The sequence below is a fragment of the Ictidomys tridecemlineatus genome, unplaced genomic scaffold (assembly GCF_052094955.1).
Source record: "Ictidomys tridecemlineatus isolate mIctTri1 unplaced genomic scaffold, mIctTri1.hap1 Scaffold_66, whole genome shotgun sequence".
Classification (NCBI taxonomy): domain Eukaryota; kingdom Metazoa; phylum Chordata; class Mammalia; order Rodentia; family Sciuridae; genus Ictidomys; species Ictidomys tridecemlineatus.
This window is the reverse complement of record NW_027524621.1, coordinates 1,104,972-1,129,734: the sequence shown is the minus strand read 5'-3', so window position 1 is coordinate 1,129,734 and position 24,763 is coordinate 1,104,972. Positions and strand designations below refer to the sequence as shown.

At 39.8% G+C, this 24,763-nt stretch overlaps 1 protein-coding gene across 2 annotated transcripts in view; it reads right to left on the bottom strand.

Moving 5' to 3' along the window:
• LOC144374356 (uncharacterized) overlaps positions 1-18,700 on the bottom strand; it is a 234,268-nt gene extending 215,568 nt beyond the window's left edge. Inside the window, exons 1-3 of one of the 2 annotated variants that reach the window (XM_078037210.1) lie at positions 18,331-18,700; positions 16,131-16,253; positions 3,506-3,597 (exon numbers count right to left, since the gene is read on the bottom strand). In XM_078037210.1, coding sequence (XP_077893336.1) covers positions 16,241-16,253; positions 18,331-18,668 — 351 coding nt within the window. In that variant the 5' untranslated portion in view covers positions 18,669-18,700 and the 3' untranslated portion in view covers positions 3,506-3,597; positions 16,131-16,240. The remainder of the gene's footprint in view (positions 1-3,505; positions 3,598-16,130; positions 16,254-18,330) is intronic. The other variant, XM_078037211.1, reaches the window with a different exon arrangement.
• Positions 18,701-24,763: the final 6,063 nt, after the last annotated feature.

Here is a 24,763-nt window from a genome sequence, read left to right as displayed (position 1 = left end):
AATGTAAAAGCAATACTATTTAACTCTGCACACTGAGCACCTGTATGAAGTTTTGGCAAAGCAGACACTCCACAAAGTCAAAAATAAAGCTTCTCAGACTACTATATATTGGCACTTGCCACTTAGCTGCAACTAACATAGTTGAAGGTTAAGACACACAAGGGCCCCAGAGTTAAAGATGCAATTGGTTTAGCTGCTACCCTATAAAGAATGAGCAGCTATCAAGGACGGTCCATTCACATACAGATGGCAGCTACTATAGAAAAGCAGAAAGCACAGCACCTTCCCCAGAAAACAGGGCTATGCATGTTCCGATTTTACATGGAATCCATTATTCATTCTGTCAGACTAAGTCAGTTAAATGACAACAAACAGAAAGGAAAGGAGTGTTAGAAAATTACAGTGTAATAACATGACTGTAAAACTTGTATTTTCTCACTGTTCATAATCCAAAGAACACATCTAGATCAGACCAATGGGCTCAAAAGCTCAATCTTAAGTGCATTCCACACACTCATACAGAGAGGCAGACCCCTGGTCCTTTCTCCACATATTAAATGAAAACTTCTGGTCCCTACTATGTGTCAGGTACTGTCTAAGGCATTGGCACTTTATCAAACATGCAATTCTAGTAACATTATATAAAGTCTCAGCTTCATATTTTAGAGGGAAGACACCTCAGGCTTGGCCCAACCTCTTATTTGAGCAAGAAGAAACTCAAGGCACAGAGAGGATAACCTCATTGGTTATTGTGGCTTTATGAGAACAAAGGCAGGAGTAGAAAACAAACTTTTTATCCCCCCCTCCCCAGTAATAAAATTTACTTTTTCTACTAAGCAAGTATTTCTATATGCTTCCTACACACCAGACAGTATACAAGGTACCAGATACACAGGATTCTGACCCTGGTGCTGTCCTCAAAAGGCACAGTCTAACAGCAAGGCAACAGACAGAAACAGCAAACCATATCTCTAATTGTTTAGGACTTCAATTTTAAAAAAAATTAATAATAAAATTGTAATAGTTTGTTGTAGACTCTTAATAACCCCATGAAGATAAAATCTAGATCTTACTACTCCTGTCATATAGATTGAGAAACTGAAGTATGGAGTGAATAAGGGACTCTACTAAGGTCATCTCCAGTGGCAGCAAAATGCCTAGAAACCAAGTTTATTTACTCCAAGGTAGACATTCTTTTCACACTAGATGGAAAAAAAGCAGATGTTCTTTTTATGTTCAGTTCCTTTCTGACCAAGAGCACACATTTGCAAGACTGCATGCAGAACAACCTGTGGTTGTGAAAGCAAATTTAACTGGCTGTGAGGTGTCATCAGCTGAGGTTAGTTATTTGATGACTGAGTAATCACCCAACAAGACATTGTAAGTAGCATTCTTAAAGTGCCCTTTATATATACAAAGAATAGATGGAAACGGTCCTATCCTTCGGGGAATTAATATGTAGAAAATGGGTATATAAATATTTCAACAAAAAGTGACAAAATTAAATAAACTACAAAAGTAGAATAATCACAAACAATTGCAAATTTAACAAACTAAATGTTTTGCAGAACTTCTAAGAAGACCTGCCAAGAAACTGATAATTCAAGAGTTAAATAGAAAAGAGAAGCCTGTATAGGAGATGACACATGCCAGTCTTCTGATTATTGAAATACAGGCTCTTACTAAAAAATGTTCACCACACTTAAGTAAAATATCAACTTCCTAATTCCTTCATTTCACTTTCCACCATTAGTCAAAATAATTATACAAATATTCCATTTCCCTTCTTCTAGGAAAGTTATTAATTTTGTAATCTTCTCTATTCAAAAGAAATGAATTTCCATCAGTGTGACTTTAGCTAAAAGGGTAAAACTGTGTGATCTCATCGCCCTTTTATTCTTCTATCCTCTTTCAGTTGCAACCTAAATGAAATTAATGATCATTTTTCTCTGGTGCACAGTAAAATTTATATACACATTCAAGAAGAGCAATTTTAACATTAACTTTAATTGTTACTTAATATCATATTTTATTCATACTACTAAACATCATCATGGTCTCATAAAAAGATACAACTATTTTAAACTTAAGCACACTGTAGAATTATTAACAAATTAGACAAAGTTAAAAAAGAAACAAATACTAGTAATTTTCAGTTAATTACAGGAAAAATTACTTTAAGAATGAGCTAAAGGGGATGGTGTCATGGCTTGGTGGTAGAGCAGTTGCCTACCATGCGTAAGACACTGAATTCAATCCTCAGCACCACCTAAAAATAAATAAATAAAGGTATTGTGTCCATCTACAACTAAAAATATTTAAAAAAAATAACAGGCTATAAAGTAAAAATTATAATCATGCTACTAAAGTAGTAATATTTATTTTAAAAATACAACTCAGGGGAGAAAAAAAAATCTCTTAGTATTCCTGCATTTACTCAGGGGATTCAAACTTAGAGCCAGTTACCTTTCTTTGAAATATTTGGTGAATTTTACAGGCTGATAAGCAGCAATTTTCAGAACCACCACAGCAGGTTTCACTAGAATTACCACAAGCATATCAAAAAATTATTTTATCATATCTTTTAGTTCTTAAAACTTAATTTCATCACAAGAAGACATATTTTAATAAATACCAGTTTAAAATCTAAATTTGAAGCAAAAGCATAGTAACTTGTTTAGGGAAGAGAGAAGCTGGGCTTGAATTCATGTTTAGGTCCTTAAGACAATGACTTGTATGTCAAATTGGATTCTAAAAGTTTAAGGGAGTAATTAAACATGCAGCGACAGTGACATCTAGTGTTAACAGCTGCAAGCCAACTACACTACTATTAAATCCTCAAATGCTGAAGAACTATCCAAAGCTTCTCTTTAAGAACAAACAGAACTTGTGCATTATATTAAATAATAATAATAATAATAATAATAACCAAAATGGTTCCATAGATTTCCTTCCAGACATTAAAAAGCCTTACTGAAAAAAACAGAGTAAATTAAAGACCAAAAAGTAAATGCATTATTTATTTCACACAGTCAACATCTCCAACTTTCTCCCTTCGTTTAGGAGAGTAATGAATGCACAGGTAGTCTGGAAGGTGTTCTGATAAGAGTTTCACAATCTTTTAAACTTTTGCCTATATGATTAATGATACTGCACAGATAGTAAATACTCGATAACACATCAGGAAAAAAGAATGTAGGACATTTCAGGAATACTTGAAGAAGACACAAAGAAAAAAGAATAGTTACTGCAGTGAGAAACAAGTCTATATTTCAGCCCTGGCTTCCTTGCTTTATATTTGTTGATTTGAAAGGTCAACTTTGTAATCAGTTGATATTTTTGCCCAAGGATTTAGAATTTGGCAGCACAGGTTAATTCATTATACCATTTTTATAGTTTTATGCTACAGATGAATCTGTAAAAGTAAGCAAAATTTCGACAATTATTTTTGGCCAGGACAATTTTGTGTAAAAAGAAAAGTTAGCATTAGATGAAGCTTACTTACCTATTTGTTTTGGAAAGTTCGTCCTTTCCCCTTTTAACTCCAAAAATTCTTGTGATCAAGGAACTAAAGAGAAGAGTGGATGAATTTCTCACCTATTATAAAAATAAACACACAATATGGGTCAAGGAATATTTATGGCATGAAATCAACATGTATAATGGTCAACTAGGTATTCCAATCATTATACCATTGGCTAGTGTAGGACTAAAGAAAACATGGTTTGTTTTCACAAAATGAGACAACTTTAAAAAAAAAAACTTAATAGTAATTGACTCAATGAACTCTTAAATTAAGCCCTAACTCCAAACACAATATAGTTTTTTCCTATTCTAATATTATCAATTGATTTCATTTTGTCCTTGAATTGAATCATCAAACAGTACTTTAAGAAAAAAAAACTATTTTTCATATCCTTCCTGACAATGATTATTCTAGACCTCAACTCTTTTCACTTATTTTTCTGTACTTACCTACCTGTGAGAAAATACTTGTAAGACTTAATTTCAAAGAATCCATGTAATAAATAGTCAAGAAAATACTTAATATTCCAAATGCCATTAACTTCACAATGCCAATAATATAGCCAAGGGATATTAACCCTAAAATTATATGATAGAACTGATTAATAAAAACAAGAGGCAAGAATAATGTTAATAAACTTGGATCATTTCTCCAAGACACTACAGAGTATGTTTTCCAAGTCAATGCATCAAGATACTTTGGAATTTCACGACAATGTCTTGAATATTCTAGCATTATTGGTCTTCCTCAATCACCTTGCCAAATCAGAGTAGAGAGGTTTAAGTATGTAGTGCCTTCCTTATGGTGTGCAAGGCAATATACCAGCACCACAGAGAATACCTAGAAATAGAAGACACACAATTGCTGCCATCATAGAGCTTATTTTCTAATTAGGTAAGTGATCATATGGTATGTTAAGTAGCAATATAATCAGAAAAGTCATTAAAAGTAATAATGCAGGCTGGAGCCATAGCTCAGTGGTAGAGCCCTTGCCTCGCACATGTGAGGCACTGGGTTTGATCCTCAGCACCACACAAAAATAAATTAATAAACAAAGATTTTTTTAAAAAAGTAATAACTTGAGATTTAGAAAACCACTTCCTGAAACCATTGCATAAGGGTCACAAACTCAAACGCCCAGTAGAAGCAGGGAGCAACAGAGGCAGCAGTGGACTGTGTCTAATGTAGTCCCTGCTCAGCTTCAGCTGACTAGCTGCCATGAAGGAATGCAAGCCTAATGTTGCCAGATCTTCTGCTTTTTTAACAGAAGCTAGAAACATGATTTTTATGTGAAATCTCACTATTTTGAAATGTTGGCAACAAATTAAAGAAAAGGGGTGGTGGAAGAATGACCATAGAGTCCAAATAAAATTCATATCAAAATTGCAATGAAACCCTAATCTTGGACAGATCTACTTAGGTCCATTCAATAGTCAGCAAACATTAATGGAGTCCCTACTACATGCCCTGCCTAATATGCCCAAACTGTAACAAATAGATCCATCCTGTCAATATCAGTATCACCTCTGCCTAGCACAGGTCTTGATTACCTTACCCAGTCTCAGAAGGCTTGGTAAGGACATTTAGGACACCATTACTTCCCTCAAATCATAACAATGATAAAACACAAAAAGAAAGGTTAAAAGTAGGGCTCAGTGATAGAGTGCTTGCCCAGCACCACAAGTAGTAACAAAAAAATAAACAAAACACAACAGAAACACAAATTCCATTTTGCCCTAAACCAAACTCTCTGACAAAGGCTGCCAGATGCACTAAAGTTAAACATCTGGAGATGTTGAGAATACACACTTTAAACAAAACCATAGGGTTTTTTTTTCACTTTGTGAAACAGGCACAACCCAGAAATAAAATTCTTTTTTTTTTAATCAATAGACTGAGGGCAGGAGACAGATAATGCATTTTAGTAATATTAATATGGACAAATGGAGCCGGGTGCAGTGACACACGCCTGTAATCCCAGAAAGGCAGGGGGACCACAAGTTCAAAGGCTGAGGCAGGGGGACCACAAGTTCAAAGCCAGCCTCAGCAACTTACTGAGGCCTGAACAGCTTAGTAAGACCCTGTCTCTAAATTAAAAAAAAAAAGATGAACCAATGGGTATCAATACTATCAGCTTGATCCATCCTGCATAGGCTGATTGTTTGTGCCTCCTTCCCCAAATACATAAATACATATGTAGAAATCCTAACCTTCAAAGTGATGGCTTTGGGAGGTGGGGTACTTAGGATATGATTAGGTTATGAAATCTTTACCCTTATAAATGGGATATTAAATGCTCATATTAAAGAGACCAGAGAGAGAGAGAGAGAGATAGAGAGAGAGAGAGAGAGAGAGAGAGAGAGAGAGAGAGAGAGAGAGAGATCCATTGCCCCTTTTAACCTTTTACAAGATAAGGCACCTTCTATGAACCAAAAAGCAGGCCCTCATGAGACACTGAATCTGCTGGCACATCGATCTTGGATTTCCCAGCCTCCAGAACTATGAGAAATAAATTTTTGCTGCTTATAAGTCACCCATTCTGTGGCATTTTGTTATAGCAGCTCAAACAGACCAAGAAATCCATTATAAAATTCCTCCATTTAGTAGCCAATTATGATCAATACCTATTCTGATACATATAGCAAAACGGTGATACTCTATCAGAACTTCTGCATTAATTACTTAACATTCCCAGAAAAAATTTTAAAAACTTTCCCTAATCATCTATTTGGTTACCCTGTTCACTCAATACAGAATTATTTGCATGTATTAACCAATTTTCCATTCAGGGCAGAGCAAACCTCCAAAAGTAATCAATTGATGATACTTGTTTTTATTTATTTTTTTAAGAGAGAATGAGAGGGGGGAGGAACAGAGAGAGAGAGAGAGAGAATTTTAACATTTATTTATTTTTTCTTAGTTCTCGGCGGACACAACATCTTTGTTGGTATGTGGTGCTGCTAAGGATCGAACCCGGGTGCTGCTGAGGATCGAACCCGGGTCGCACGCACGCTAGGTGAGCGCACTACCGCTTGAGCCACATCCCCAGCCCCCAATACTTGGTTTTAATATTTTAAAAATGACTTTCCCTTCTTTGAGATACAATACACATACTGTAAAATTCACCATTTTGAAGTATACAAGTCAGTGGTTTTTACTATATTTCTAAAGTGGGAGACTATCACCACTAAATCAACAATATTTTCACAGCCCCAAAATAAAACCCTGCACACATTAGTCATCATTTTCCCTCCACCCATAGTAGGAAAGCACTGATCTATTTCTGTCTCTAAATATTTGCCTATTCCAGACATTTCATATACATAGGATCATGAAACAGATGGCTTTTTATGTAAGCCTTCTTTCACTCAGCACAATATCCTCAAGATTCACCCATATTCTAACATTTTTTGATATGTTCTTCCTTTTTATGGTAATATCCCATAATAGAGATATATCACATTTCTTAAATCTGTTCAGCATTTGATGGGACATTTGGCTTGTTTCCCATTTTTTGGCTATTATGGATAATGCTACTGAAAACATCTGTGCACAAATTTTTGTAACAACATGTTTTCATTTCTCTTAGGTATACATCCAGAAGTAGTATGGTAAATTATTACAGTAACTCTGCTTGTAGAAACTGCCAAAATGGTGGTACCATTTTATATTCTGATTAGCAACATATTAGGGCTTCAATTTCACCAATTCTGTGATTCTGCACATCTTCCTCAATACTTTTATTGTCCATCTTTTTAATCTTAGTGAGTACAAAATGGTATCTCATTGTGGCTATGATTTCCATTTCCCTAATGATGCTAAACATCTTTTTATGTACTTATTGACCATCTGAATATCTTTTTGGGGGAAATATATTCAAATGAATTGTCCATTTTTTTAATTGGGTTGTCTTTTTATTATTATTGAGTTCTAAGAGTTTTCTGTATATTCTTAATTTTGATCAAGTCTAATTTACCTATGTTATTTTCTGTTGCTTGTACCTTAGGTGTTGTATCTAAGACACCGTTAACCCACTCCAAGGTACAAAAACTTACACAAGTTTTCTTCTAAAATTTTTATAGCTCTTACATTTAGATTTTTGATCCATTTTTAGTTCCTCAAACATGAAATTCATTCCATTGCATTACAGCTATCTAATGGTACTAGTACTATTGGTTGAAAGAACTATTCTTTCTCCATTGATCTTTGAGCACTATTTTTTAAATTTTTTGTGGAGATTTATTTCTGGACAATCAATCCTATTCCATGATTTATATGTCTATCCTGATGTCAAATCCATAATAAAATTTACTACTGCTTAGTAGTAATTTTTGAAATTGGGGCCTATGAGCCCTTTGACTTTTTTTCAAGATTGTTTTGTCTAGTATGGGACCCTTGTATTTTTTTTAACATATATTAGGACCAAAATATTAATTTATGCCAAAAAAATATTCAGATGGAATTTTAACAGAAATTATGTTGAATCTGTAGATCAATTTGGGGAATATTATCATCTTAATGATAGAACATCTTCCAATAATGAACATGGGATATCTGGTCCTCTTGCATTTCTCTGAATAATGTTTTCAGATTTTCAGTGTGAAAGGTTGCACTTTTTCTGTTAAATTAATTTCCTTTTAAAAAATATTTTTATTAGTTATTGATGGGCCTTTATTTATTTGTTTATATGTGGTGCTGAGAATAGAACCAGTTTCTCACACATGCTGGGCAAGCACTCTACCACTGAGCCACAACCCCAGGCTCATCTTCTGTTAAATTTATTTCTAAAGTATTTTATTCTTCTTTATATTTTTATTAGTGCATTATAGTTATACATAATAGTGGTATTCTTTGTGACATGTACATACATGCATATATTGTAATTTACTCCATTTCATTCTCTAGACTTCCCCTTTCCCTCCCTTCTTCCTTTCCTGAATCCCCTTTCTCTACTGATCTTTCTTCTATTTATTTTATTACCTTTATTTATTTAATTTTTAATAGGTGCATTATAATTATACATAAAACTGTGACTCATTGTGATATATGCATACAGCACATAGCATAATTTAGTCTTCCTCCACTCCACCCTGCCCCTCAATGACTTTCTTCTATTATACTATTCTCCCTTCTGTTTTCATCAGATTCCCTTTTATTATTCCTTATTTCTCTTCACTTCCACACAGGAGAGAAAAGATTTGACCCTCGTCTCCCTGAGTCTGGCTTATTCACTTAGCATGTTGTTCTCTAGTTCTATCCATTTATCAGCAAATGATATAATTTCATTCTTCTTGATGGCTGAGTAGAACTCCATTGTGTACTGCCAGTGTCTCGGCTGGCACTGAATCATGAGCCACTACACAGCTTTGTAGATTCAAATAGCAATTCTTTATTCCAGAACTCACACCAGCCTCCAGCTAACACGTTCTGCTCCAATCTCCAATCTCCAATATCCGGCCGCCCCCAATCACCTACTCCACAGAGGCTTTTTCCAAATCCAATTTGAATCTCAATGGGAACATGCAGCAGGAACACCCTAATCCCAGCAGCAATAATCTTCAACCTCCAACTTCCCTAAAACCCCTATTGTCTTAAAGTGGGAATGCCTTAAACCCAAATTATCTTAAGCCCGGATACTTCCTCAAACCTGCAGGATACTTCCTCAAACCTGGATCCACCCTCGTTCACCTTGAGCAGGGTCACCTTTCTCAAACACACGTGCAAGGTCACAGCGGATTTCAAAGGAAGTCCATGTAACATGGGGTACGCTGGCAAGGATTTTGAATCATCATTCCTACTTGGCAATGGCCCTCAGCAGTGTACATATGCCATACATTTTCTTCTCTTCTTTTATTCTTTTTTAAAAATTCTTTTTGAATTAATGTTTGAACTATTCATTGCTCAAGTAAAAATGATTTTGATACTTTTATCTTGTATTCAGCCACCTCATTGAACTTGTTTATTAGCTCTAATTTATGTGAGTGTGTTCCTTAGGATTTTCTACATAAAAGATCATGGCATCAGAAAATAAAAACAGTTACACCTTCCTTTATTACATCTTATTTTGGCCTGATTGCCCTAGTTAGAGTTCTAATGTAATGCTGAACATAAGTGGCAAGAGTGTATACCCTTGACCTTTTACTGATCTTAAGGGAGAGCTTTCAGTTTTTCACCAGTAAGTATATACTATGTTTTCCACTGCTGTTCTTGATCAGGTTGAGAAAATTCCATTCCTAGTTCATTGAGTGTTTTTAATCATGAAATGGAATTAGATTATTGTCAAATGCTTTTTCTACATCTGCTTAAACATCATTTAATTTTTGCCCTTTATTCATTACATGTTACATTAGCTGATTTCCTATGCTGATATGTATACTGTTTTAAAACTGTAGAAGTTAAAAAACAGACCACTAAATAGTTATTATAAAGGGTCAGTTGGTCCCATTATTTTTGAGACTGTGGCAAGGCAAAACATCATGGCAGGGAGCATGTAGTAGAGCACAACTGTTTACCTTATGGGAGTCAGAAAGCAAAAGAAAAGAGAGGAGGGGTGTAGGTCCCAAAAGGATTTTCGAGAGCACGCCTCCATGACCTAACTTCCTCCCACTAGGCCCCACCTCCCAAAGGTTCTATTACTTCCCAATAGTACCACAGGATGGTGATCAAGCCTTTCACACATGGGCCTCTGGGGAAATTCTTAGATCCAAACTATAGCAACAATAATACAATAAAAGCAAATTCCTTTGGGGAAAAATGAATGAAGGAGTATGCAAGTTAAAAAAAGATTAAAGACAGAATTAGTGGTAAAGTTGAAAATGCAGAGATTAGAACAACTGTCAAGTAATTCTACCTATAAACAATTCTTTTTATCAGGGAAAACCAGAATACTTCCTGCTCTCTACCTCTTTCTTCACTGAGTCTCCAACATATGGTTGGCAGGGACTTGGTAGTCAGCTGCAAAGTGACAACTGTTACCAAAGTATTTCTCTTCTATTCATTGAATAGATAATTTTTTTCTTTCTTTCTTGGCATAAGAAAGCTTCTATATATAGACTTGTATAAGAGATAGAAGAATTTATTAGCTCTAATTTATTAGAAAATTAGGTTACACCAGGTTGTATGCGTGTGTACAAGCACATATGTACACTCATTTTTTAATTACATAACATATAAACTCCCTTAACAAATATTCAAAAAATATGAAAGGGGAGCCCACCCTGTGCAATTGCTATGTAGCATGATCACTGACACACCATACACCCCTAGTAGGCAGTCAAGGATAGGGTCAAGATACAACATTTTAATATTCTGTCCAGGGTATGTGATACAGGTTTAGAGCAGAAAGAGACATTTTTTGAAAAAAATTAAATGAGATTTGAGTTCTAAGCCATGTGACTTTGAAGAAATCCTACACCTATAATCCAGACAAACCATGCCATATTTTCTGGGCTTCTAAGGAGAAGACCAGCAATACTTGAGTTCTTGGTAACTGTCTTCCAAAGCTGTAAGATACTTCTCCCATGAGAGGTCAAAAGTAAAGAAAGGGTTTCCACTAATCCATACAGCATCTATAAGTGAATTAGAAAAAATGTACCTCTTCCTCTGAGTAAATGAAGCTCCATTCCAAGGCACATAGCATGATGAGTGGAGCACAGCTGAATTTCAAGACTACACAGCCCTAAGCCTGGAACCTTCATGGCAACTTCACAACTGCCAGAGGGCAGAGTCATTGGTGCCAACAAGACACAAAGTAACCGTGGCAGTGCTGCCAGGAAGATCTGAAAGTGTCTTTTTTGTATATTCCTCTGATATCCCCTGCATGCTGTGAATCAGAACTGACTTGAGAGAAGCAAGATAAAACTGTTCTAGATGAAAATATAACCTCAGGATGGGTCATAGGAGGACCCTAGTTGGGTTGCTTGGCAAGCTCTATTGGAAAGGCTGAGAGCTGCCTAGGGAAAGGCAATCAGGTGTCCAACAGTCACTAAACATAATAAAGAGAATCAGATGCTATTTTAAAAGAACAACTGCCCAGAAAACTCTAAGGATCTATGCATATGTATCTATAAGTCATTTTATGTAACTTAAATTTTGACTAAACTAACTTCATCTACAAAATGTACGTCAAACATAATCATTTCTTACCATCTTTACTAACATTTCTCTATTCTAGGCCATCATCACCTTTTGGCAGAACTATTATAATAGCTTCCTGATTGGTCTTCCTCCTTCCTTCTTGCCACCTTAGAATCAAGTCCCCATTTATCTAGATTAATAAAAAACCCATCATTCCCTGCTATAAAACCCCCTTGTGAAGGATTTTTCAATAGGCTTTTCAATAGCAGAAGGAATCACAGTTGCATTTCAAGTGTTTATGCCAACACTTGTTCAAGTTGGGTTAATGCCCCAAGGGGTAAACTCTGACCAACAAGAAACAAGCAATGGGACTCTTCTAAGAGGTGGTAGTTTCACGTAGTAGAAGATGTACCATGTGACAAGACAACCAGCTCAGTTTACTTGCAAGTTTAGGGCCTACTTGGTAGCATCTTTCCTCCTTTCTTGCCTTATTTATTGTTTTCTTTCATTCTTGCTGCTCTGGGTTTGTACCACTCAATAAAACCTTACCTCCAGTTGCTTTCTGAGGACACAGGGCCCAAGCCCTACAAATCAGCTAAAATGACCTTTTCTGCAATCCTATCACACACAAAACTGCTTTACCACACTTCAGATTCTGAAGTCAGACAGATAATACTTGCACATTCTTAGACAAAGGTATTTCACGTCTCTTAGCCTTATTTTATTTATATATAAAATATGAAGTATAATAAAGTTTACTGAAATTAATCAATGTAATATAAATGATGCCAGGTACATTATTTATATTAGTATTTCCAGTGCTTAATATGTCATCTACTACACTGTAGGTATGCCTAATGCCTACAATGTTTACAATAGTACATTTTCTCTGTATTTAAAAAATTCCAACCAAGTAGCAAAGATTGAAAGACCTGTAAGGTCTCAATACAAATAGCCAGTAATCTGTAAAAACACATTAAATCTATACATGAATGCTCTCTGAAAAATGGCCCTTTACTGCAAATAATTCACTTTACCTGGGTTTTTGCCTCTCCAACTTATCACGAAAAACAATTAAGTCAAAAGTACAGATGTCGCCAGCTTTAGGCACAGTATATTCCTGAGAGGATGCACACAATCAAATATCTGTAAATCAAACCATATTTCACAAGCACTAGGGGAAAAACACCCTTTAAAATGACTTCAACAAATAATGCTATAGTAAACTGTTACTGTAAAATGAAGGTTTCTTCATAGCCGGTGATTATGTTGACTTATAATTTCATTAGGTTTTCATAAGAAAGGAAATACAGCAATCAGCATATGGCAACATGAGCTCCCTCCCACCCCACATGAAGTCCCATGCTTGCTCAGGACTCTACAAGCAAGAAGATCATCACCAGAACTGAACACAGCCAATGCTATGCCTGGAGTCTGTGAAACTGTTGTTATAAAGTTAAAAAAATTTATGGCAACAGTATAGATTGTCACAGGTATGATGTTACTTTGTCTGACAAAGCAAGAACAGCAAATAGAAACAAAATATTCCTATAAAACCAGTGTTCAAAAGGAAGATTCCAGGGCTGGGGATGTGGCTCAAGCGGTAGCGCGCTCGCCTGGCATGCGTGTGGCCCGGGTTCGATCCTCAGCACCACATACCAACAAAGATGTTGTGTCCGCCGAGAACTAAAAAAAAAATAAATATTAAAAAATTCTCTCTCTCTATCTCTCCTCTCTCACTCTCTCTTTAAAAAAAAAAGGAAGATTCCAGTTAATAAAATTATCATAAGCATTTATATTATTACAAGCTTTTGTGGATATATATATGGATATTGATAGTATTCATGCATAAAACTCACAGGATAAAAAATATGCATCAGAATCATGATAACTCTGTGGTGGCTTAACAGGTAACTCATTTTAAAGGTTTCTCTTATGTTTTCCTTTATTTTAAAAAATTTTTCAGGGGGGGGGCTGGGGATGTGGCTCAAGCGGTAGCGCGCTCCCTAGCATGCGTGCGGCCCGGGTTCGATCCTCAGCAGCACCACATACCAACAAAGATGTTGTGTCCGCCAAGAACTAAGAAAAAATAAATAAATGTTAAAATTCTCTCTCTCTCTCTCTGTCCCCCTCTCTCTCTCACTCTCTCTTAAAAAAAATAAAAAAAAATAAAAAAAAATAAAAAATTTTTCAGGCATACGCATTACTGTTTTGGGTCTCACAAATGGACTTCCACAAAGGAATCATTTGTTTCTGACACTTTTGGCTTTGGCAAAAAGTTGGGAAAATCACCACATTTCACACGGCTAAAGCCCTTTCACAGAAAATATTTCTTGTATTATCTGGATTAGACTTGAAGAAAACAATATTAATATTGTTGGCAATCAGTTTTACCATCTCTAATTTTCCTGATGATCAAGCCACATTCCTACATCTCTGATTACACTGATGGTATACGGGTATTGTTCTACTTCCTATAAATGTAAAAGGTAAACGCTGTGCCTTCAAGGACAGTTATGCAATGCTCCTAGACAGAATTCCAAAAGTCTGCATCTCTTACAAGAAGATGCCCAATTGTCTAGGCAAATGTTGGCAACCTTGAGGAGTGTTCCTCACACTGGGAGTCTGTGCCTTTGGCAGCCACTGCAACAGACTGAATCTCAATTAGAGGCTTATCATATTGGTACGGAATGGTTTGTGCAGCCTACTAATTGGAAAGCCTGCCTGTCTAGTAAATACTCCACTCTGTGGATTTTGTTTTGTTTGTGGGAGTTGTGGGTGGGGAGTTACAAAGGATTGAACTCAGGGGGACTTAACCACTTGAGCCACATCCCCAGCCCTACTTTGCATTTTATTTAGAGACAGGGTCTCACTGAGATGCTTATGCCTCACTGTTGCTGAGGCTGGCTTTGAACTCATAATCCTCCTGCCTCAGATCTCCGAAGCTGCTGGGATCACAGGCATGCGCCACCACACCCCACCACTCTGTGGGTTTAAGACCTAGGTTCTTTGCTCCTCCCCTCCCCTTTGCCAAGCATTTTTGTAAAGCCACATGTCAAGCGCCTATGAATCATAGGTTATTGTCCTTTACTCTAGAAGACACAATGACATAGGAGGAAAAAAATAAGGGTTTCTCCAAGGAATCATGAAAAAAGACACATGAAAGTTTCCTTTCTTAATAAGAAGTACACTAGGTACTGCTCACAGTCTTTACAGAGTTCTAAGTCAAATGGTTTCTGGACAGTGTTATATTGAAAAAAAAGTGATTCAATATTTAGACTTCTATTTAATGTTTTGTGCTTGATTTTTCAACTTTTGATAGAATATATTGGTACCACTCACTCAACATATGATATACAGAATCTACAACATCCAAAAAGAGATACATTAAGATACTAAGAAAGAGTTGGTCTGCTTCTAGATCAATATTACTAATCAGTAGGGAAATGCAAAGCAAAATCATAAAGGGATACCACTTCACACCCATCAGGAAGAACTATCATTTTAAAAAATGAAAATCCTAAGTGAAGACTTAAACAAATTGGAACTCTTGTGCATTGCTGATATGAACGTAAAATGATACTGTCTCTATGGAAGAGTTTGATGGTTCCTCAAAAAGTTAAACATAGAATTACCCTATAATACACCCAAATTAACTGAAAGCAGGGACTCAGATAACTTGTATGCTAATGCTCACTGCTGAATTACCATAATAAGTAAAATGTGGAAACAATCTATCAACAGATGAGTAGATAAAGAAAATAAAGTACACACATACAATGAAATGTTATGCAGACTTAAAAAGGAATAAAATTCTGACACGTTACAACTTGGTTGAAACTTAAAGACATTATATTAAATGAAATAAGCCAAATATAAATTAATAAATATTGTTATGATTCCACTTATAAGAGATATTAGGTCAGGTAAATTCATAGAATCCAAAGGTATTACAGAGGTTACCGGGGATAAGAAAATACAGGAAGTCAAAACTTAATGAGTATAGATCTTTTGTTGGGGATGACAAAAAGGTTCTGAAAATGTGTAATGTGATGAATATTGTATACACTTATGCCAAGTTAAATGGTTAAAATGGCAAATTAAAAAAAAAAGATAACTGACTTTAAACAAAAGTAATAACAACCTAGGGTAGGCTTACAACACACAAAAAAGTAAAATGTATAACAATAGCAGCATCAAGATAGGAAGAAGAAAAGGGAAGCAAAATATTAAGTTCTTATATCATAAGTGGCACAGCAAAATATCACTCAAGGGTAGACTGTGATAAGTTAAATTTATAGCTTACTGCACTAAAATAAAAGACTTAAGTCTAATAAACCAACAAAAGAGATAAAATGAAGCCATAAAACATCAAGAATCAAAATATAGTCTGATCCAAGAATTTATTCCCTAGAGAAATTCCTTGATAAAATGCAATATATATTTTTTTATCATCCAGTGAAAGGTTTATTAAAACTTAATCAGAGGTATAATTAAATCAATGAAAGTAAATGGCAAAAGCACTCACTGCCCAGACTGGTGAGGTAAAACCCAGAATTGCAGCCTTAGCTCCATCGGCAACATACAGAATGATATTTTCTCCTAGAGGTGTATCTCTAAACAAGGCTCTGAGGATATTCAAAGCATGAACCTAGGACAAGAAGTTCAAAATTAGCTGTGGGTTAATAACTATGGTGATTCTAAATCTGTATATAAAATTACAAGAAGAAAGTAATAATATGCAAATGAAACAGTAGATTTAATAAAATAATAATTGATAAAAATAATTTTTAGACATTAGTAAGAACAATGTAATAAAAAAATTTGATCCAACGAACCTATAAGGAATCCTGAATCTAACAAACACATTCTTTTCAAGGAACATTTATTCTTTAAAACGGCCTCAAACAAGGAACATTTATTTTTTAAAATGGCCTCAAATATAGGATTTCATTTTTATAACATTAAAGTAAAAGGTAAAACTAAAGTGTTAGAAATTAGGATTTTGGTTACTGTCAGGGAAACAGTGCTGATTAGAAGAGAACATGAAGGGGCCTTGGTGTCCTAGAAAAGTTCTGCTTCTTTCTTGTTACACAAATGTGATCACTTTGTGAAGCTGTAATGACTTGCACACTGTATATTATAATTAAATCTAAAAATGCATATAAAATATGACAGGGACAGCATGAGAAAGGAAGAACATAAGCCAATCTCAATTATGAACCCAGTGAGAAGCATAAATGTATATCCTTTCTAAAGAAAATTTAATAATGTATAAAAACATGTCAAAGTTGAGTTCATTCTCAGTATGCAAATATATTATATTTAAAAATCAGCATAAGTGCTGGGAATGTAGTTCACTGGTACAGCAATTGCCTAGCGTGTACAAGGCCCTTCAATCCCCAGCATTGAAAACTACAACAAAAAGAGTAACATGTAATTCATGATATTTGAAAATTCTAGGGAAAAACCAAACGTATTTATCTCAAATGATGCAGGAAAGCACTCAACAATTGTTTTTTTTTAATCAGATAAAGGACAGATTAAAAATTTCAACAAATAACAACAACATAAAGATGCCTGCTCTCTCTATTTCTAGCAAAATTGTGCTACAGGTTCCAGCAGCAAAATAAGATAAATAAAAATTTTTAAAAGACTAAGCATTAGAAAGCTAACAAACTTAGGATTACCTACTAGGGATACAATTATCTATAAAGAAAATCCTAAGAATTTATAGATAATTCATTAGTTGTATTATAGCAGTTCAGGTAAGTTGCTAAACATAAGTACAACAATCACCAAAAAATCAATTTCATTCTCACAGAGAACACATGATATAAGATTTTGAAATATCATTTATAAGAAAAATATATAGAAATAAATCTCATAAAAGATTCATAAGACTTTTATGAGGAAAATATATGCATTCCTACCCACAGGTATGAGAATTTCTGTTGCTTACCAGCACCTTGGTATTATGAGACATTTACAGTTTTTACTTTTCTGTATGAAATGGTTCGGACTGGGGGGGGGGGGGGGGGGGCAGAGGCTGCAGGATGCTGCAGGGGAGTGGGCAGCGCGGGCGGGCCAGGGGTCAGCGGGACCCGGGGACCCGGGGACCCGGGGACTGGAGACCCGGCGCGGGAGCGCGGCTTGGGCGGGCAGGGGGCTCCAGCGCAGGGGGAGGATGCGCGGGCGGAGGGGCTCTGCCACCCGCGCCAGGTTGGTGCGCGGAATGCTGGGAGCCGCGCCAGGGCGGGGGGAAGGGGTTCACGGGGCGGCGGGGGGTGGGGGGGAGGGGTCCGCGGGGCGGGGGGGGAGGGGTCCGCGGGGCGGGGCGGGGGGGGAGGGGTCCGCGGGGCGGGGCGGGGGGGAGGGGTCCGCGGGGCGGCGGGGGGGAGGGGTCCGCGGGGCGGCGGGGGGGAGGGGTCCGCGGGGCGGCGGGGGGGAGGGGTCCGCGGGGCGGGGGGGGGGAGGGGTCCGCGGGGCGGGGGGGGGAGGGGGGGAGGGGTCCGCGGGGCGGGGGGGAGGGGGGGAGGGGTCCGCGGGGCGGCGGGCGGGGGGAGGGGTCCGCGGGGCGGGGGGGAGGGGTCCGCGGGGCGGCGGGGGGGAGGGGTCCGCGGGGCGGCGGGCGGGGCCCCGGGGCCGGGCGCGCCGGGCGGGAAGGTGCAGCGGCCTCAGGCGCGCCGGCCCGGGTCAGGGTTGGGTCCCGGGAGGCCCCCTCCTACCTATGCCGGGCGCCACGTAGACGGAGTAGAGCAGCGAGGACGAGAGCAAGAAGAAGAGCGCAGCGAGCAGCGAGCGGCGCGGCAGCCACAGCAGCCCCCGGCGGGCACACATGCTGCAGCCGGGCGGCCGCTCGAGGGCCGGGCCTGCTCCTGCCGCTCCCGTGCGCCGCTGCCCGGCCCTCAGCCGCCGTCTCCGGAGCCTCGCAGGCCGCCGCCGCCGCCTCGCGGATCCCAGCCAACGGCCGCCTCGCGGATCCCAGCCAACGGCCGCCTCGCGGATCCCAGCCTACGGCCGCCTCGCGGATCCCAGCCAACGGCCGCCGCGGGACGGGCCACATGAAGCGGGCAGGGCCGCGCGGCCTGGAGCAAGCGCAGCGACGGGGGCGGGGCGGGCGGTCGCACAGGGGCGGAGGGGCGGGGCCAGCGCCGCCTGGCACCGTCGCAAAAGACCCGCGCGCTCGCCACCCGACCCCAGTTGCCCCCGAGGCCGGGCAGCGGCTTTAGGGAGCGTCACTAAATGACTACAGCCCCTCTCCCCGCAGGGCCACCGCCCAGGCTTGCAGGGAGCGTCTCTCAAGAGCCAGCCGGCTTCGAGCTTGGGCTCCTCAAGAAGGGGGGCCAAGGGGCCATCTGCAAAGTCTGACCGTCTGATAGCCCACTGCAGCAGAAGAACTGGGATTGTAATGCTTGGGGGGACTCGGCTTTCATTCATTCGTTTATTTATTCATTCAATCAATTCATTATTTATTTATTGGATGCCAGATGCAATTGTTGGTGCTGAGAACAAAACAGATTAAATCTCTTGTCTTATTTGAACTTATATTCATGTGGAGGAGAATAAACGCAAGTCAATCAATAATTATCTGGTACTAATAACAGATATGAGCAAAATAAAACAGGAGGATGTGTTGGCAGCAGGCTACAGTAGACAAGGAAGGCCTCCCTAAGCAGCTGACATCAGCTGAGACCAAGGGTGAGAAAGAGCCAGCCACAAGTGAGGACAGAACAGTGCCACCAGGGGGAACAGCAGGGCAAAGGCCCTGAGGTGGAGAAAGCCCACTCTGGCCCCAGGTTGAACCCAAAGCCAGCAAGTGAAGTAGGAGACCTGTAGACAGGTGCACATCCCATGGAACAGGGAACCAAAGAGGAAACTGACATTGCTATAAGGAGAAGCAAGTCACGCCCTTCCACGCAAAACTGGCCTGACTCTGACGGCAGGCCCTTGACTACTGAGCCGTAAACTGCCTCAGTGGTCTCTCTGGACCCTGCAGCTCATTCTGTAGGCAAATTGGTGCCCTATCCCATCACTTTAGCACGGGACCATAACTAAAGACCAGCCTTGATCCAGAGCACCTCAGAAGGCAGTGAGCAATAGCTAGAGACCCATGGGGAGTGACAGTAGCACCCCACCATCTTCAAGAAGCTCCCAGATGAATCCAAGAGGCAAGTGTCCCCCATGTGGGCACATCTGAAACTAGAGCCCTGTCTTGGAATATGTCAGAAGCCAGGAGTGGGGAACTTTTCAGGGATTCTGTAAGAACCAAAATTAATCCTACTCTATAATTCTAAAGCAATTTGAACTTTTTCCACTGTTAACTTGACCCTTTTAAGGGGAGGCTATAGAGCCAGACTGCCGGGGTTCTTTAACTCCCAGCTCTTCCATTCTTAGCTTGTGACCTTAAGCAAGTTAGTTAAACTCTCTGTACCTTAATACAATGGGAATGTCATTAGTAATGACCATATGAGATTGTTGTGAGGATTTGACTGATACATGCAATGCCTGACACATGGTAAATGCACATGGGTCTCGCCTTATCCAACAGCCCTGGGAAATGGGATGGGAGAGAAGAGGCTTTAAAAAGAGAAGCAGAGAATTTTGATTTGGATAGATGTGGGTTCAACTCTCAGCTTGGCCTAAACTTTACTGTGTGACCTTGAGCAAACCTCTTATCTCTCTGAGTTTCTGTTCATTTGTGAAATGCGCCCCACCCCGTGCCACCTACCCCACAGGGATGTGATGTAGATTAGGTGAGGTTAGGGTGGAAAGGCCCTGAACCAAACTTTCTAAACTAATCTGATTTTGAATACTTTTTCTTAAGCCAATATAATAACCCTTTTTAACACCCATGTCTAAGAAATATTTTTAGATGCACAGAAAAGTTTTAACTTTTAAGAAGAATACAAGGGCTGGGGATGTGGCTCAAGCGGTAGCGCGCTCGCCTGGCATGCGTTCGGCCCGGGTTCGATCCTCAGCACCACATACAAACAAAGATGTGTCCGCCGAAAACTAAAAAATAAATATTAAAATTCTCTGTGTGTGTGTGTGTGTGTCTCTCTCTCTTTAAAAAAAAGAAAAAAAAAAGAACAATACAACACATTTGGACACTCTCCACCTGAATTCAACAATTGTTATCCTTGCTGGCTGCGATGGCACATGCCTATAATCCCAGCAAGTCTGGAGGCTGAGACAGGAGGATCACAAATTTGAGGCCAACCTAGGTAATTTAGCAAGACCCTGTCTCAAAACTTAAAAATAAATAAATAAAAAGGATAAAGCTTGGTGGTACAGTGCCTGCCTCTGGGTTCAATTTCCAGTGGGGGAAGGGGGGCAGCAAGAACAAGTAAATTAGCAATCGTATCATATCCTTATAATTTCTGGTCTATTCTGGAGGCCTTGACAAGGAGGCCTTGCTACATCCAGACTAAATACTGATGACCAACCTCTGTTACATCTCTCCCTCTTTTTCTTCCTGTTTGGCAGTACTGGGGACTAATCCAGGAGCTGAACTGTATCCCTAGCTCTTTTTATCTTATTTTATTTTATTTTGAGCCAGGGTCTGACTGGCCTCAAACTTGCAATCCTCCTGCCTCTATCTCCTGAGTAGCTAGAATTACAGGTTACTTTTTTTTTAATGGAAGAAGGGAGAAAAAAGATATTGGGGGTCCCTGTCTCAATTCCCCCCATCATGCTCCTTTTTCATCTCCAAGTTAAGTTTCCAGCTCACCTGGGTATTCGTTTTTCATTCATTCCTTCCCTGGACTGCTCAATCCCTCCGTCAAACAGACTTGAATTCTGCTTCCTGCTCGAGTGTTACCTCTCCCAAGACTTTCCTCCAAGGGAGCTTCCCTGTCCCCAGCCTCTCTGTCCATCCCTGGCCCGTCTGTGGCATTTTTCATCCCCTGGCATCGTATGGTCCATGCATGTATTCACTTGTTCGTTTTTCTGTCTCCCAGATCAGAAACTACATTCCCCAAGGACAGGGATTTTGTTTCATTTTCTGCCATATTCTTGCATGTTACACAGTGTCCAAAGCCAGTAGGTGCTCAATAATTGTTGAACAAATGCTGGAAAGACACCAGATGTGCTTTGAGCGCATGCTGGGCCTGACAGGGGCAGAGATGACTAAGTGAAGGTTCCTGTAGTCCTGCTGTGGGATGACAGGGAGGTGAGCAAGCTGGGACAAGGAGGTGAAGGCAGGACTCATTGTAGCTGGCTTTAGGGAAGGCAACCTGAGAAATTCTAGACTGACTTTGAAGGGACATGAGACAGATTTGCTCAAGGGGCAGTGACGGAGGCACCTGGCTGGCTGCAGCAGCTGGTTCCTGCAAGAAACAGGAAAAGGTGAGGACTGAGACTGGAAGACCTTGACCCTGGAGCTCAGCAGGCCCCTGGAGCCAGCCATATCTGGTGATCAACCGGTCCTACCTCCTCCTGGCCTTCCTCTTTCATTCACACCAGCTTCATCTCCTGGACCTTCATTTGCACAACTATAAAATGGAGATCCTATAGTTCCTTGCCTTAGAGTTGCCAAGAGGATTCGGGAAAGAGTCCCTCCAGTTCCTGGCATGTAACAGTGCTCAATCCACGGGAGCCTTGCTGTTCTTACACTGTTTCCTGTGAGCTGTACAGAGCCCTTGGAGGTTCTGGAGCAGGGGAATGGCCTAAAGAAAGGGAGGCCCCTGAGTAGATCTCAGGAGAGCATAGTTGAGCCTCCTGTGCTTCTAACCGCCCAGCTGCAGGTTAGCCCAAGCCAAACACAAAAAGAAGGATCCAGCCTAAAGGTAAAAATCATAAGTATCACCTTGCCCTGCTCACCCCTTCCGACTCTCCTACAGCAGGTCCCAGGCCCACGCCCTGAGGAAGCCATTGCATAATCCATAAACATGCAGGAGTAAGATAACATCACAGAGCAGAGACTATCAGTTCAAACTCCAGGAGCAGCAGCAGATAAAGAGCACAAGCATGCATATAACTGCAGCCATCAAAGGCTCCCAGTGCCAAGAACTCCTGAAGGCTGAGCAGTGGTTGACCCTGAGATTCACCCTGGTAGCCTAAAGCTGAGCTATGGCTAATCAGTCACTCTCAGGAGAAATGAGACTCAGAGCAGAAGGGACACTTATCACTTCCTGTCAGCAGCTATAAAAGTCAGTGTGTCCTATGCCATTCTTTTCTCTCTACCAAATAACCATCATGTTCTACAGAGCAGCTGAGTTCTAGAATGAAAAGGAATCCTCCAACTGCCTTGAACTAGTGATGAACTCATAGCGTGAACAAGAAAGAAAACATTGTTTTAAGCTTTAGATATCAGGGCTGTTTGTTACTGCAGCATAACCTGGCCTATCCTAACTGAATATAAATTTACTCTTCTGCAACTTGCTTTCTCTTGACATCATTTCTGTAACATGTATCCATAATGATACATGAAAATTGAGTTTATTTTTTTCTACTGCTATATAATATTTTATCATATAACTAGGTCACACTTTTTTAAAAATCATTTTTCTGATGAGGTCTATTTAAGTCATTTACAATTTTTTGCTTAGTTTTCTTTTTTTTTTTAAAAGAGAGAGAATTTTTTTAATATTGGCTGTTCTGATAAAATTTTATTTACAAAGACAAGTGGTGGGCCAGATTTGCCCAGAGGTGATTGTTTGCTGAGCCTCGCTTTAGAGGATGAGCCTTTATTTCATGAAAGTATTTACAATAGGTTATTGTACTTAGTAAATATCGATTTTCTGTTTTGTCTTTAAAATTATTTTTATAAACTACCACCCTTCAGTTTATTTGATCTATTTCTCTTACCAGATTAAGCTTCTTCAAATATACTTTGTTTGTTTTGTTTTTGGTGCTGGGGATCGAACCCAAGGCCTTGTGCATGCAAGGCTAGCACTCTACCAACGGAGCTAGCCAGGCCCAAGCTTCTTCAAATATAATTTGCATCACATCATTCTTCTACCTCAAAACATTGGTGGCTCTTTATAGTCTGTAGAACTATTCCTAACCTTCATTTGGTCTTTAAGACCCTCCATGATCTGGCCACGCACTTTGTATCCTCTGCTTATCTCCAACATGTAATAGAGCACAGCCATGGCCCATGTCTGCTCTCTTCCTCCAGCCCTCCTGAGGACTTCAAGATTTTATACTGAAGAATGTCCTTAAGTAACAGCCTGTGATTCTACACCACCAGGAGACCAGTCAGCATTTCGGGAGTCTCTCCATGGTTGGGGGCTCAGTCAGCATTTCAGGAGTTCCTACAAGGTTGGGGGCTCAGTCAGGGTTCCCAGAGCACATATGTGGGAGAGAGCTCAATCAGCCTCCCATAATTCCACACAGAAGGGGTTTCTGCTAACATTCCAAGTCCACACAGATGAGGAAGCTCTGAAGATGTTCCATCATGATAAGGAAAGCGGTTCTGTGGATGTTCCATGATTTCCTACCCAGGCAGGCGGTCTGCAAACAGAACAAAACTCAAGGCACAAGAAGGGGCTCTGCAAACATCCCATGATTAACTGTTCTTCAAAATTCTATATACAAGAAGAAGAAGTTGTTTTACGACCCCCAAATTCTATCCTCAGGAAGTACTCAGGAATGTTTCGTGATTTCATAATGAGGAGGCTTTATTGTATTTCATAGTTCTACAGACAGAGACCGGCTGTGGAGACCTTTTGTCAAAGCAGATTCCACACCGCGATCCTAAGACAGGAGAGAACTACTCACAATGAACAACTCTGCCAAGAGGAAGGTGTTCATTTGCTCGACTCTTTTAGATCTGGGATCCCATGGTATGAACCTGGGGGACTCTGTGTGCGTTCAGGATGCGAGAGATAGGAGGCCATTCTCTAAATATGCCCCTCACCAGAGGAGGAGGCTAACCAACAGGCCACGGCTGTACTCAAAATCTGAAAGTCTGCAAATATCCTGTGGTTTTATCTGTACATAGAAGGGGGTTCAGACCCCATTCCAAGATCTTACACAGATGAAGGGGTCCAGCAAGATTCCTTGATTCTGCCAAGGGGAGAAAGAATCTCTGCAATATCCACTTACTCTGTATAAAGGGTTTTGGAAGCAGCCCATGATTTTAAACCCAGGAAGGTGCTTGGGGAATCCTTGGCGTTTCTGTGGCTATCAGGATCTTGGTCAGTCTGGTCTGAT